Genomic DNA, 14,612 nt, shown 5'->3' on the forward strand with positions numbered 1-14,612 from the left:
AGGAGACACCCACGGGTTTCGACACGCACACGGAAACAGAACGCTGACATTTCAAAACTCTGTTATTATGAAAAAGACTGAAGACTGCCAGTAGCACCGAAAGCCCTGACATTTTGAGAGAACACAAAGGGAACAATTCAAAACGGACCCAAAGGACATCGGAGGGCGTGCGGTGGAGGTGGGACCCTGCAGTTCCACTAGAAGATTCGGATGGAGAGCCCCGCAGAGCCTGGCTGTGTTATGTCAGCAGGAGAATGCCAAGTTCGTGATTATTTCATTAGGAAAATATTTGCTACACCTATAATCTGGAAGTGATAAACAACATACCAGAGTGGAACATTACTCTCCAGGATTAAATACCAAACAGAGTAACAAAGTGTTGACCCAGCTACAGGCCACTGGGATGAGGCCTCGTCCAGTTACCACATCAAAGACCCTTTAAGTAAAGTCATAGGCAGAAAAGAGAGGAATCAATTAGGACACTGGTTTAGAGAGGCTTTATAGAACCAAGAGAAAAAAGAACGGCAAATAGACCAAGCTCAAGCTGGCCCTTTCCTTATTTTGTTCATTTTCTTTCTTTCTGATTTGCCTCCCTGTCACTTGGTTAATCAAAAGATGTCCAAAGATTTAATGACACCTATCCTGAGCTATGTCAGCTCAGTGCCTAAGAAAAACTGGGCCCAGTTCAATGGGCAATGTCCAGCTCACCAAATGCATTTTCCAATTAGCTTGGCCCTTGCTTTGTGAATCACTAGCTTAATGAACACACAAGCTGCGCAGCTCAGGACGTGATCCAGGTAGGTGGAGGGAAGCCCTGATTCAACAAAGTGAAAAGAATAAGTGATTTTATGAGGATGTGGACGGCTTTTAGCCCACCACGGCAGAGAAAAACAATGCACCAAGCGTTGTGATAAAATGAAGTGTGAACTGTGCTAATGGTACGGGAAAAAATGTGCTACATCCTGGGGTGGTTGGGTCAATTACTTTTATGTAATCATAGGTCACAGAAGGCAAGGTTAGGAATGGATTTATTTGCAGAATCGAAATGAAAGCTTTCTCTCGTCTAATGAACATGTTTTTGGAGGTAATCACTCTACCAGGTAACCTGTATCTCCCGCTGTTCTCAGCCTGTTAGGAAACAGGTGTTTTTTGTTTGTTTGTGTGGTTTTTCTTAATAGACTCTACTGTTTAGAACAGTTCTGGGTGCACAGCAAACTTGAACAGAAAGTACCGAGAGTTCCCACATATCCCCTGCCTCCCCCCCAACACACCCATAGCCTCTCTACTAACCGTATCCCCCAGCTGTGCATTTGTTACAATGGATGAACCTACGCTGACGGGTCATTATCACCCAAAGTCCACTGTTTATATTAGGGTTCACTCTTGGTGTATTTTCTGTGGGTTTGGACAGATGTATAGTGACATGACCCACCATTACAGTATCATACAGAAGAGTATTACTGCCCTAAAAATCTTCTGTTGGAGTTTTCTTTTTTAACTTAACAAATGTATTTTGGAAAATGTTAAACATGTACAAAGAGAGACTAGTATAACGAGCCCCTCCCACGTACCCATTACCTGCCTTCAGAAATTACCAACCGTGGCCAATCTCAAAGAGCCATTTTGCAAAGGCTATGGAAACATAGCTGTAGGCAGACAGGTATTACATTTGAGGAAAAAGGAATTTTTTGAAAAAAAAACTTTATTTTATTTGAGACAGAGCACGCACAGGGGAGGGCAGAGGGAGAGGGAGAAGCAGACTCCCTGCTGAGCAGGGAGCCCTATGCAGGGCTCGATCCCAGGACCCTGAGATCACGACCTGAGCCGAAGGCAGACGCTTCACCAACTGAGCCACCCAGGCGCCCCAGGGGGGGGGACAAAAAAAACTTTGAGGAAATTTCTTCTCTGTAATTTTTAAGTGAGTTGGTTGAATTATTGTGGGGTGAGCATGTATTAATCACTGACTGTGCTAGGCACTTCGCAAATGACCTACTTGCTACTCCAAGTATGGTCTGTGGACCAGCAGCATGGGTATCAGCTGGGAGAGAATTGGCAATGAAGAACCTCCTGCCCCACTCCTGACCTACTGAATCAGAGTCAGCAGTTTAACGAGATCCCCGCGTGATCTGTATGTGCATTAAAAGTTAAGAAATACTGACTGCCTGACCCAAGGTAGACACTTAAAATAGCCTCCTAACCATCCTGCAACAACACTTCAAGGCAGATATTATCTTGCCCAATTTACGGATGAGATAACTGAGGCTCAGAGATATTATTCAGCCTTCCCAAGATCTCACAGCAAATACATTTCGGTCCATCTGGCTTTACGGTTGATGATTTTACCACTTAATATCATGCAGCCTCCCCACTAGGGAGTTCACTTTTGGGGCAACTCAGTAAAAAAAAAAAAAAAAAAGGAGCGAGTACGTGTTTACACAACACAAACCAACCAGCCATCTTGGCAACAACAACAGCAACAGAAAACCAAACTGGCTGCTATCACGCAAGTGATCGCTTACTCCACTGAAAGACCTTTTCACTTTTCCATCCATTATTATGGCATCATGTAGACAGCTCAATATTTCAGGGAAAAAAAAAACTGGAGCAATTATCAAAGTTCCTCCCTCTTGACAGTGACCTTTGACCCAAATATGAACCAAACTGCAACCACAAGCTCTCCCAGAATGAAGGGAAGATAGGTTACAGACCTGAACAGCTGGGCAACGCAGTTTATCAGCCAGACCGGTTTGACATCGCATGGCCGGAAAGGGTAGATAATTGACTGACTGCGTTTTCACTTTCCAACCAGCTGGGTGGTCTGAGCCTTTAGCTCTGTGCAAGAGCGTGGCTTACACGGAGGGGGGAACCTCTCAGTGGCTGAGCACTGCTGGGCAAGGCCACAGGCCCTTTTGTTTGCTGAGTAGCTTTTTCAAAGGAATATTACAGGAAAAGGTAGAAAAAGCATCATTCCTGGATTATACCCCCAGGTTAGCAGGGACTCATCAGATTTTTAGGAGCTTCTCCCCTGTAATCCTGGGAGGAGATCAGGCCATTTCCTCCTCTTTCAGCTGTCCTAATGACTCTGGGGACCTGCATTAATGGATCAGCATGGCTACTTGGTTTTGCAATGAGTTGATTTGATGATTAATTAGCAGGAACCTGATGAAGTTCTCAGCTCAAAGCCCCCGGGATCCAGTTCAGGGCAATCCGCTCTCACAAAAGAAGACCAGGTGAAGAGGCATGCCAATTGGCCTGCTGATCGACGCCACAGGGGTGATTCTGACTGACTTTGCACTTTACAACCCAATGACCTGGGCACATCTCGCTGTTGTGCAACAGTAAATCTTACTGAAAAGTGGTAAGCATACCGGCTTAACAAAGCCAACTGTCTTTATGCATGAGATCAAATTCCTAGTATTAGGATCACTTTAGCCCATGCTCTTTTTTTTTAAATCCCACATTCTAACGATTTCATAATATTTTATAGCTAACCTCACCCTCATGCTAAAAAATATAATGAATAGTTGAGAATTGAGTCCAAATAGGCCAAAAAACCAGGCCTAAGGTAAAATAGATAAGACTAAGAGTTATTTTAAGAATGTGTTTTTTTTTTTAGGGTTTTATTTATTTGTCAGAGAGAGAGAGAGCACAAGCAGGGGGAGCGGCAGGGAGAGGGAGAAGCAGGCTTCCCGCTGAGCAGGGGGCCCAATGTGGGGCTCGATCCCAGGACCCCGGGAGCATGACCTGAGCCGAAGGCAGATGCTTCACCGACTGAGACACCCAGGTGTCCCTTAAGAGTATTTTTTTTTTTCAAGATTGCTTTGGCTATTCGGGGTCTTTTGTGGTTCCATAGAAAATTTAGGATTGTTTGTTCTAGCTCTGTGAGAAATGCTGTTGGCATTTTGATAGGGATTGCATTAAATCTGTAGGTTGCTTTGGGTGGTAGAGACATTTTAACAATATTTGTTCTTCCAGTCCATGAGCATGGAATGTCTTTCCATTTCTTTGTATCCTCTTCAATTTCTTTCATCAGTGTTTTATAGTTTTCAGAGCATAGGTCTTTCACCTCTTTGGTTAAGTTTATCCCTGGGTATTTTATTATTTTTGGTGCAATTGTAAGTGGGATTGTTTTCTTAATTTCTCTTTCTGCTGCTTCATTATTAGCATATAGAAATGCCACAGATTTTGTACATTGGTTTTGTATCTTGTGACATTAGTGAATTCATTTGTCAGTTCTAGTATTTGGTGAAGTCTTTAGGGTTTTCTATATATAGTATCACGTCATCTGCAAATAGTGAAAGTTTTACTTCTTCCTTACCAATTTGGATACGTTTTATTTCTTTTTGTTGTTTGATTTCTGTAGCTGGGACTTCCAGTACTATGTTGAATAAAAGTGGTGAAAGTGGACATCCCTGCCGTGTTCCTGACCTTAGGGGAAAAGCTCCCACAAAAGACCTCAAACAGCCAAAGTAATCTTGGAAAAAGAGAAAACTGGAGGTATCACAATTCCAGATTTCAAGTTAAATTACAAAGCTGTAGTAATCGAAATAGTATGGTACTGACACAAAAACAGGCACATAGATCAATGGAACAGAATAGAAAACCCAGAAATAAGCCCATAATTAATTATATGGTCAATTAATCTTTGAGAAAGGAGAGAATATGCAATGGGGGAAAGATAGTCTCTTCAACAAATGGTGTTGAATACAAACTGGTGAATACAAACAGCTACATGCAAAAGAATGAAACTGGACCACTTTCTTCCACCATACACAAAAATAAACTCAAACTTGATTAAGGACCTAAATGTGAGACATGAAATCATAAAAATCCTAGAAGAGAGCACGAGCAATAATTTCTCCGACATTGGTTGTAGCAACATCCTTCTAGATATGTCTCCTGAGGCAAGGGAAACAAAAACAAAAATAAAGGATTGGGATTGCATCAAAATAAAAAGCTTCTGCTCAGCAAAGGAAACAGTCAAAACTAAAAGACAACCTATTGAATCGGAGAAAATATTTGCAAATGACATATCTGATGAAGGGTTAGTATCCAAACTATATAAAGAACTTACACAACTTAACACCCCAAGAAACAAATAATCCAATTAAAAAATGGGCAGAAGACATGAACAGATATTTCTCTGAAGAAGACCTACAGATGGTCAACAGACACATGAAAAGATGCTAAACATCACTCATCATCAGGGAAATGCAAATCATAACTACAACGAAGTATCACCTCACACAGGTCAGAATGGCTAAAATCAAAAACACAAGAAACAACAAGTGTTGGCGAGGATGTGGAGAAAAAGGAACCCTTGTGCACTGTTGGTGGGAATACAAACTGGTGCAGCCACTCTGGAAAAGAGTATATGGAGGTTCCTCAAAAAATTAAAAATAGAACTACCCTATAATATAGTAGTTGCACTCCTGGGTATTTCCTCCCAAAATACAAAAACACTCATTCAAAGGGATCCGTGCACCCCTATGTTTATGGCAGCATTATTTACAATAGCTACATTATGGAAGCAGCCCAAATACCCATCAACAGATGAATGGATAAAGATGTGGTATATATATATATATATATATATATATATATATATATATACAATGGAATATTCTTCAGCCATAAAAAGAATGAAATCTTGCTACTTGTAACAACATGGATGGAGCTAGAGAGTGTAATGCTAAGTGAAATAAGTCACTCAGAGAAGGACAAATACCATGGGATTTCACTCATATGAGGAATCTAAGAAACAAATGAGCAAAGGAAAAAAAGAGAGAGAGAGAAGTCAAGAAACAGACTCTTAACTATAGAGAACAAACTGATGGTTAGCAGCGGGGAGGTGGGGGGAGGGCTGGGTGGACTACGTGATGGAGACTAAGAGCACACTTATCATGATGAGCACTGAGTCATGTATAGACTTGTTGAATCACTATCTTGTACACCTGAAACTCATATAACACCGTATGTTAACTATACTGGAATTAAAAGAAAAAAACTTAGTAAAAAATAAATAAAAGTAACCATTTGTATTACAAAAAAAAGAATGTTTTTCTAAACATTGAAGAGCATTTTAAAACAAGGTTGTTTTTTTTTTTTTAAAGACTGTATTTATTTATTTGACAGAGAGAGACACAGCCAGAGAGGGAACACAAGCAGGGGGAGCAGGGGAGGGAGAAGCAGGCTTCCCGCCGAGCAGGGAGCCCGAAGCCTGACGCGGGGCTCGATCCCAGGACCCTGGGATCATGACCTGAGCCGAAGGCAGACGCTCAACGACTGAGCCACCCAGGCATCTTAAACAATATTTTTAACACTGTATTTGAATGTTTTGACCACTGCATTTTCCCTCTGGAACTTGCACAAAGATGCTGCTACTCTGTTTATCTAAATGACCTTTGTCAGATTAGGAGGGCAGTTGTTATTTATTCCTCTTTTGTCAACAAGGAAACTGAGGCCAGGAGGGTTGAAGTTACCTTCCTCCCAGCAGGAGGCCTCCCAGTGAGCAAGGGGCAGAGCCGTGAGCAGCTTCCCAACCAGGAACTGGCCCTGTGGTCTATCCAGCTACCACAGGTTGAAGAAATAGCCCAAGAGGAACCATAGAAATTACCCCCTAAACACCAAAGCAGCTCAGCACATGTCAGGATTATTAAAGCAGTTGGAGATATGTTTTCACTCTGGAAATGACAAATCACACACACAGGTTATTTGGCAAAGGGGCAAACACTGAGCCGTGAGTAGCTGCAGTCACCATGCATACTGCAGGCCGCCAGCCTTGCAACGGGGACCCAGAGCAATGGCACTTGGGGTGGGGCCCGCCGCTAGCTGTCGTCTCTCCTTCCCTCCCTCGCTACTCATACTCTCCGCACCTAAGGGGAAGTGCGGAATGCTCTGGAAGGCAGGAGCCCCCCCACTCAGAAAGCAGGGAGCTAAGGTACTGTTGGCCATACTTCAAGAAGGAGGAAGGTATTCATGAGCTTGCAGTGTTTCCTGGCCCCCCGATCAGGTGCCCTCCCCACCTCTATCTTTTTGAAGTCATCTCTTCTAAAGGGCACATCCTAATGGGTCGGAGTCTGGATTTGAGTATGCGCTGCTCTCTGGGGGAGGAGAAGAAGGTGCTCTTTGTGAAGAGCAAGTTCAGTTTGTGCAAAGTGGAAAGATTTCAAAACAGTCCAGGGGAGAGGAGGTGGGGGATCCAAGTTAATCCTAGCCATTGAAGCCCCATGGCTTGACTTCTGCTAGCCCCTTCTGGTCTTAGCATGATTTTGAGTCATGAGTTTCTCATGTTCCAGGCTACCGAGCGCCCTGCGAAGCTCTCTGACCCACCACAAGTGAGTCCTGGGGAGTTGGGCTCCAGGGCAGTTGGGCTCCAGTTCAGATTATCTCCCCGAGGATGACTTGTAGATATGATGGAGATAACACAGTCACCATCAGATGAGAAATGAATTCCACACATGCACCACTTACATCTGAAAGGCCCCAACTGCTGGAGGCCAGACGATTTAACCTATCGGTAAGGAAGGGATTTCTGGAATTTTCTGTGAGCCTTCCAGGCCTCCTGCACCTCCTCCCTCTCACTAGGTCAAAGAATGGAAAAAGGAGATGCTCGTTTGGGATAGAACAGCTTGTGATGGGAAAATCAGCACACGAGTGAGGTTTTTGTAATATTTAATCTAAGGGTAAGAGTTTTGGTAATTATAATTTTGTAGGAGGAAACGATGTCCTTGCTCTAAATATTTATATCACATACCTCAGGATCCTGGAGAAGGTTCTGGTTTGCACGTTGTAGTGGCTGGATGGACGCTTGGAAGGACTAGAGAGGGAATTTGGGCACAGGGGCGGTGGGGGGGTGCGGAATTGGGCTGGAGAAGTCACTCCTTCGAGCCTGAGATTCTGTGAAAGCTGGAGGTGCCAATTCATTTTGATAAGGGAACTGTAGTTTTTAAAGTACAAGATTATAGAGATGGGAGAACAAATTAATGGTTGCCAGAGGTTAGGGATGGTGGTGGGGGGCAGGGTGGGTGTGACTACAGAGGGATACACCAGGGAGATCTTTGTGGTGATGGAATAGTTTTTTATCTTGATTGTGGTGGTGGTCACACAAATCTATACATGTAATAAAAAATACAACTATACACACACATTGTACCTATGTCAATTTTCTGGGCTTTATATGGTACTACAATTATGTGTGATATAATCAGTGCGGGAGATTGGGCGAAGGGCAACTTCCTGTGAATCTATCCTTATTTCAAAATAAAAAGTCTAAAAGATCCGAGCACAATTCTGCATTTCTTTTATTTTTTATTTCTTTTTATTTTTTTTAAAGACTTTTTAAAAAATTTATTTGTCAGGGAGAGAGAACAAGTAGAGAGAGCGGCAGGCAGAGGGAGAAGCAGGCCCCCCTCCCCGCACGAGCAGGGAGCCCGATGCGGGACTTGATCCCAGGACCCCGGGATCGTGACCTGAGCTGAAGGCAGACGCTTAACGACTGAGCCACCCAGGCATCCCTCTGCATTTCTTTTAAGTGACCTACAAAACCTTTCATTTATCCCATTTTTTCTTTTGAGAGAAACCTACCCCCACCTCCCCACCCCCAAACACCATAACTGTTGAGAATTAGAACTACAAACTTAAGAAGAAACTTATCCTTTTCTTCATTGGGGGTAAAGAAGAGAATGAACGTGCCCTTTTATTTTACTCTGCAAATCTGATGTGTCAGACGGAGGCTATTTGATTGGTAATGCCTTGAGCAGACTGGGAAGATTCTATATCTGACTAGGCCAGCTCTTCTCCCTGCCATGGAAAAAAAAGCAGAAACACGTTAAATTCCTTTCGTGCCTTCTACATGAACAGAAGCATAAGGGTAGGAAAGGAGGGAGAGGGCAGGCCAGGGGGGGTGTGGGGTCTTGTGGTTCTTGAATGAGAGGCTCCTCTCAGCTCAAAGGGAGCTGTGCTTCTGGGTTGAGAAACTGCCCCAGGAGGTCAGGCACTTGGAAGAGAAACAGCTCAGCTAGCCTCAGAGGGGGCCAGTTTGAGTTGAAGGGAGAAATGTGATCCAGCTTCTCCTTCCCACCTTCCCAAATACAGCAGAAAAGGAGATGGACCGAGCCTGGGCCCTTCAGCGGGAACAGGTGGTTGGTTGTAATGCCCAGGTTCTGCAGGAATTTGGCGTGGGGGCACTTGCTGCAGGCTGTCAGTTTCCTGACACACTCTATCTCCCAGAGGCCCCATCTTGGCCTTCTTAGATTCCACCCATCTCACTGAACCTTCTTGAGTGCATCTCATCTGGCGCATTCAACCAAATACTTGACTATAAGCTGTCTCATCTTATTCTCTTATGGTGAGTCCCAGGCCTGCTGGGTTCAAATCATAGTTCTACCACTTACTAGCGATGTGATCTTGGGCAAGTCATCTTCACCTCTCTGCTCCTCAGTTTGCTCATCTGTTAAATAGGGGTCATACCTGCCTTACAGGGTTTGTCCAGTGACTGGCACCTAATAGGTGCTTAGCAAGTGTCAACTTCTCTTTGCTCACTGCTTCCCATGTGGATGCCACATGGTTCACTAGACTGGAAGCTCCTTGAGAGAGCTTCCTTCTCTTCTCCCTGCTCCCCCAGCCCAGCACCTAGCATATGGTTGGGCACACAGCACACTGTAAATGAGTCCTTGTTGGCTAGGCTGAATGGGCCTTTCCTGGGTACCTCAGTGATGCCGACGGAGACCCAGAAATGGGTGTAAGGGAATACCAATATTCTCTCTCTCTTTTTTTAAAGACTCCCCGCTGAGTAGGGAGTCCAATGTGGGGCTCGATCCGAGGACCCTGGGATCATGACCTGAGCCAAAGGCAGACACTTAACCGACTGAGCCACCCAAGCGCCCCAATATTCTGTTTCAAAGATATGAAAGTAACATGCTGAATTCTTTACTTCCTTGATACACTGTTACAGTAAAACAGTCTACGTGCTAAGGCCTGCCTTTAGTGCAAATATAATTTTATAATTTATATTTTAAAATATAAAATTTTTAAAATAATTTTTAGACAATTACATAGCTCGAGTAAAATTAAAGCCAATGCCTAAGTATCTTGACAAAATGGCATCTTGATCAGTTTATCAGAAGTGGAGCAGGAGAAGAAATCAACTAGACTGACATGCTCATTACCACAGAATTCAGAAGGTTATTAAAGATAGCAAAAGAATTGACCCTTCTATACTCCATTGTCTTGGGACCACACCTCAGTCTGCAGTCATTTGTGAGGGACAGTGGAAAGAGGAATGGATCAGAAAATGAAGACCAGAGATACTGTCTCAGATTTAGTCATTCATTCACTCATTCAGGCAACAAATATTTACTGAGTGCCTGCCACGGGGCTAGGCTCTATGCTTCATAGACACGAAACTGCCCTGTGTGAAATTTACTATCAGTCACTTCATCTCTCTGGGTCTCATGCTCCCCATCTGTCAAATGGTAACAAATCTATTTCTATTGCAATTACGAGAATTCTAGAAAGAAGTGCAGGGGCCAGAGCCTTGCAGACTGTTATTGTTCTCTACTGTTGTCCTCTATGTAATGGTCATGTGACTAGCTTGTGCTCATTTGAAAATTATGTCCAAACTCTATTTCAGGGGGGCTGAGGATGTTCTGCCTATCTCATTTTCCTTCCTTACATGTGGGCAAGCCAACCAAGACCAGAGTGAGCAGGAGGGACAGAGAGCTCTACGATACTAGGCTGAAGCGTTATAGTGACTAGCACTCCACTTCCTGTTCTCAAATGGGTTGGATTTTCAGACATGGTCCTTGTGATGGGTCGAATCAGGTCCCCTTCCAAAAAGATATGTTGAAGCCCTAACCCTGTGTACTTGTGAATGTGACCTTATGGAAATAGGGTCTTTGCAGATGTAATCAAGATGAGGTCGTTAGGGTGGGCTCTAATCCAATATGACTGATGTCCTTATAAGCGGAGGGAAATGTGAACAGACACCGACACAGAATGTCATGTGAAGACACACACAGACACAGAGGGAAGATGGAGGCCGAGACTGAAGCCGTGCAGCCACAAGCCGGAAACACCTGGGGCTACCAGAAGCTGGAAGAGGCAAGGAAGGATCCTACCCTAGAGGCTTTGGAGGGAGCATGCCCCTGCCACACCTTGATTTCAAACTCTAGCTTCTGGAACTGTGAGAGAATGAATTTCTAGTGTGTTAAGCCACCCTGTCGGTGGTAATTTGTTATGGATGCCCTAGGAAACAAATACAGTCCCCAAACAAAAATAGCTCCACTGTGGACTTCCCTCTGCCCTCCATGTAGTCATGGTGACTCTCCTTTTCTGTCAGGAACCCATGTGAAAATGATGCCTTGATCCCAGTGCCTAAAAATGTGGGTCTCCAGAATGGCAGAAGAGGTTGGGTGGAATCCTTAGTTCTGTTTTATGTTTTTCAAATAAGTCAAAATGGAAGGCAAGAATGCCCCCCACCACCCTTACCTTCTCTGCTCCCAAGTTTGATGGAAAATAGTAAGAGTAGGTAGGCACGGGTCCTATAGGCATGGGGCCGACTAAGCAAGTGGCTGCCGTGGGCCCTCAGCATGGAGACCATCTTGGGAAGGCCATGGAGTCCATTTTGGGTCCTGCTAAAGGCCAGCGGGGCTTGGAGGAGAACTGACCTCATTCAAGGTTTCCAAGCCCTGCCAGCTTGTCTCCACCTAGACCTCACTCTTGCAGCCAACCAGAGGCTGCTGTCCTAGCAAAGGAGGACAGATGAGCAATTCATTTAATCAATGCATAGGTGTTATTTTGAAAATTACTATTTGGCAGCCACCATAGTAAGAACTGATTCAGGCAAGAGTCATCAATGGATCCTAAAGCTAGAGAGTGAAAATTTTATGAGAAACATGTTATTTAGCGTAGTCTCAAAGTATCTCCTCATACATTAGTTATTAAGTACGAAAAGAAAAGTCGTATCTTTTTTTTTTTTAAGAGAGGGAGTGGGGTGGAGGAGCAGAGGGAGAGAGAGAATCAAGCAGATTCCACGCCCAGCACGGAGCCCCATGCAGGGCTTGATCTCAAGACCCTGAGATCATGACCTGAGCCAAAATCAAGAGTTGGACTCTTAACCGACTGAGCCACCCAGGCGCCCCATGAAAAATTGTATCTTTATGGTGGAAAAACATGGTGGGCATTTAACCAATTAATCAAAGTTAACATCATCAACAATCATCATATGCCTTTTTATGTTTTACTCATGCCAGAAATGTATAACCTCTCATCACGAGGACACATCAGACAAACCCCAACTGGGGAACATTCTACAAAGTAACTGGCCTGTACTCTTCTAAAAGGTTGATGTCATGAAAGACAAAGAAAGGCTGGGGGCTGTTCCAGATTGAAGGACACTTGAGAGAATCAAGAGACATGACAACTAAATACAATGTGTGATCCTAGACTGCACCATGGACCAGGAAAAAAAAAAAAAGCTATGAAGGACATTCTTGGGACAATTAGCACAACTGGAATATGACCTGTAGATTATATAGTGGTATGGTATATCAGTGTTATACTTCTTGAATTTGCCAACTTTACTGTGTTTATCTAACAGAATGTCCTTGTTCTTAGGAAATACATATTGAAGTACTGGGGGCAAAGGAATATGATGTCTGCAACTCACTCTCAAGTGCGTCAGACACAAAAATGTGTGTGTGTATGTGTGTGTGTGTGTAGGGAGAATGGTCAATATAACAAGATGCTAACAACAGATGAATCTTGATAAAGGGCATGTGAAAGTTCTTTTTACTATTTTTGCATACGATTTTCTGGACCTTGAAAGTATTTCAAATTAAAATTGTAAACAAGATTATTTTGAGCATTTAACCATGTGCCCGATGCTGTGCTCAGTGTGAGATACTCAAAGGAGCATAAGACACGGCCTTGATCCTTAACCCAGGAGCTCATAGTCTAGGATGGACAGGACAAAAAAAGAGGCCAGCACATTTCAGTGTGATAAAGGAAGCCGCAAGAGCACAGGGAAGGTACACTAAACCCAGGCTGCCTGGGGAAGGGGGCCAGAGGAGGCTGTTTGCAGAGGAGGTAAAGGGGAGGCTTCAAGTTGGGGGAACTCATTCAGTTTGGGGTGCTGGTGGGCTATGCAAGCAGGGCTGGCTGACAGACTGTGGGACATAGGGAAGATGCCCCGGCCTGCAGGCAAGGGGAAGCCATCTGCCCCCCTGAGGACAGACAACAAGGCATGGATTAGCAGGTGTTGGGGGCCAGGCCAAAGTCACCATAGCTTCTGAGGTAATAGGAAAAGCGCAGACATAAGCAAAACAACTTAAGGCTGAAAAGTTGAACACAAGTGTGGTTACTGATGGCATAGGATGAACTTGGCGGGGCTGTATATTGAATGTCCTGGAGACATCAGCCCCCAGATTGATCACTATACATAACCTGGATAAGGGCATGGCCCCAAATTAGTTAGGATGGCTAATAATAGGCTGCAAGGCAGGAAGAGAACGTCAAGTGATCATAAGAAACTAAAGAAGTGATTTTTTTTTTGAGAACACGATGAGCTTCACCAGCAATAAGGATAAGGTGGTACCCAATTAACACACAACAGGGTGGGGAGAGGTTGCTGTTAGCAGGAAAAATCCTGAGAATAGTACCAGGTCCTAGAATAAAGGGAATCAGGAGGCAGTACTGCTGTTTCAGAGGGTGATGGGGGATTGGGAATTTCCGCTCAATTACAGGATACAAGAGCCGGAATGGGAAAGAACCTGAATATTCCTAGCAAGAGCCTGGTGGTAGCTCGTTTTCCTTTCTTTGAAAACTTTTCTATTATGGAAATTTTACAAAAATAATGAGGACACCATTAGCTTAAACTGCAAGAAATGGCTGCGACGTGACCATTTTTGCCTTACTAAACTGGTGAATTCATGTTTCAGATGAAAACGGACCCCCGTATACCGTCACCCAGGCTCAGTAATTATTTTAGACACACAGTCAATTTCATCGCGGCCAAATTCCCACCTGTTACCCTGGCAAACTGACTGGTTTGGAGCAAACTCTCCGGTGGGAGTTTTTGTTGTGCTTTTATTTGAATGATTTACTATCTAGAAAAGAGCTCCAAATTATACATAGATATATGTATATCTATATATAATATTTTTAATTACTTTATTCCCTCAGTAAGTAATATATTTACACGGCTCAAAATTCAAAAGGCACATCACTTTGTATACCTTGAATATATACAATTTTTATTTGTCAATTATACTTCCATAAAGCAAAAGAAAAAAGCTACAAAACAAAAGGACAAGTGAAAAGTTGCTTTCCAAACAAATCCAGTCACCCAGCCAACGGCTCTCCCTCCTCAGACACAACCTATGTGAACAGTTTTTTGTGTCCTTCTGGAGGTGTTTTATAAAGCATGCGTTAGCAAAGAGACTGCGAACTATTCCCACTGATCTCTGTACCTCGCTTCTAACACTTAATAAGAGAAACGTCCTCCTTTTTTTCAGCTGCCTAGCATTCCATTTTATGAACCACAATTTGTTTAACGAGTGCGCTATGGCTGGACTTTTAGGCTGCTTCCAACCTGGGGCCATGACAGACAA

At 43.7% G+C, this 14,612-nt stretch overlaps 1 protein-coding gene across 1 annotated transcript in view; it reads right to left on the reverse strand.

Annotated features, from left to right (window-relative positions):
- Window positions 1-8,403: 8,403 nt before the first annotated feature.
- LOC113930954 (protein FAM122A-like) overlaps window positions 8,404-14,612 on the reverse strand; it is a 62,589-nt gene continuing 56,380 nt past the window's right edge. The window contains 1 exon segment of the mRNA XM_035725564.1: window positions 8,404-8,802. Within this exon segment, the coding sequence (XP_035581457.1) occupies window positions 8,775-8,802 (28 nt within the window). The 3' untranslated portion in view covers window positions 8,404-8,774.

This window comes from Zalophus californianus, chromosome X (assembly GCF_009762305.2).
Source record: "Zalophus californianus isolate mZalCal1 chromosome X, mZalCal1.pri.v2, whole genome shotgun sequence".
NCBI classification, from domain to species: domain Eukaryota; kingdom Metazoa; phylum Chordata; class Mammalia; order Carnivora; family Otariidae; genus Zalophus; species Zalophus californianus.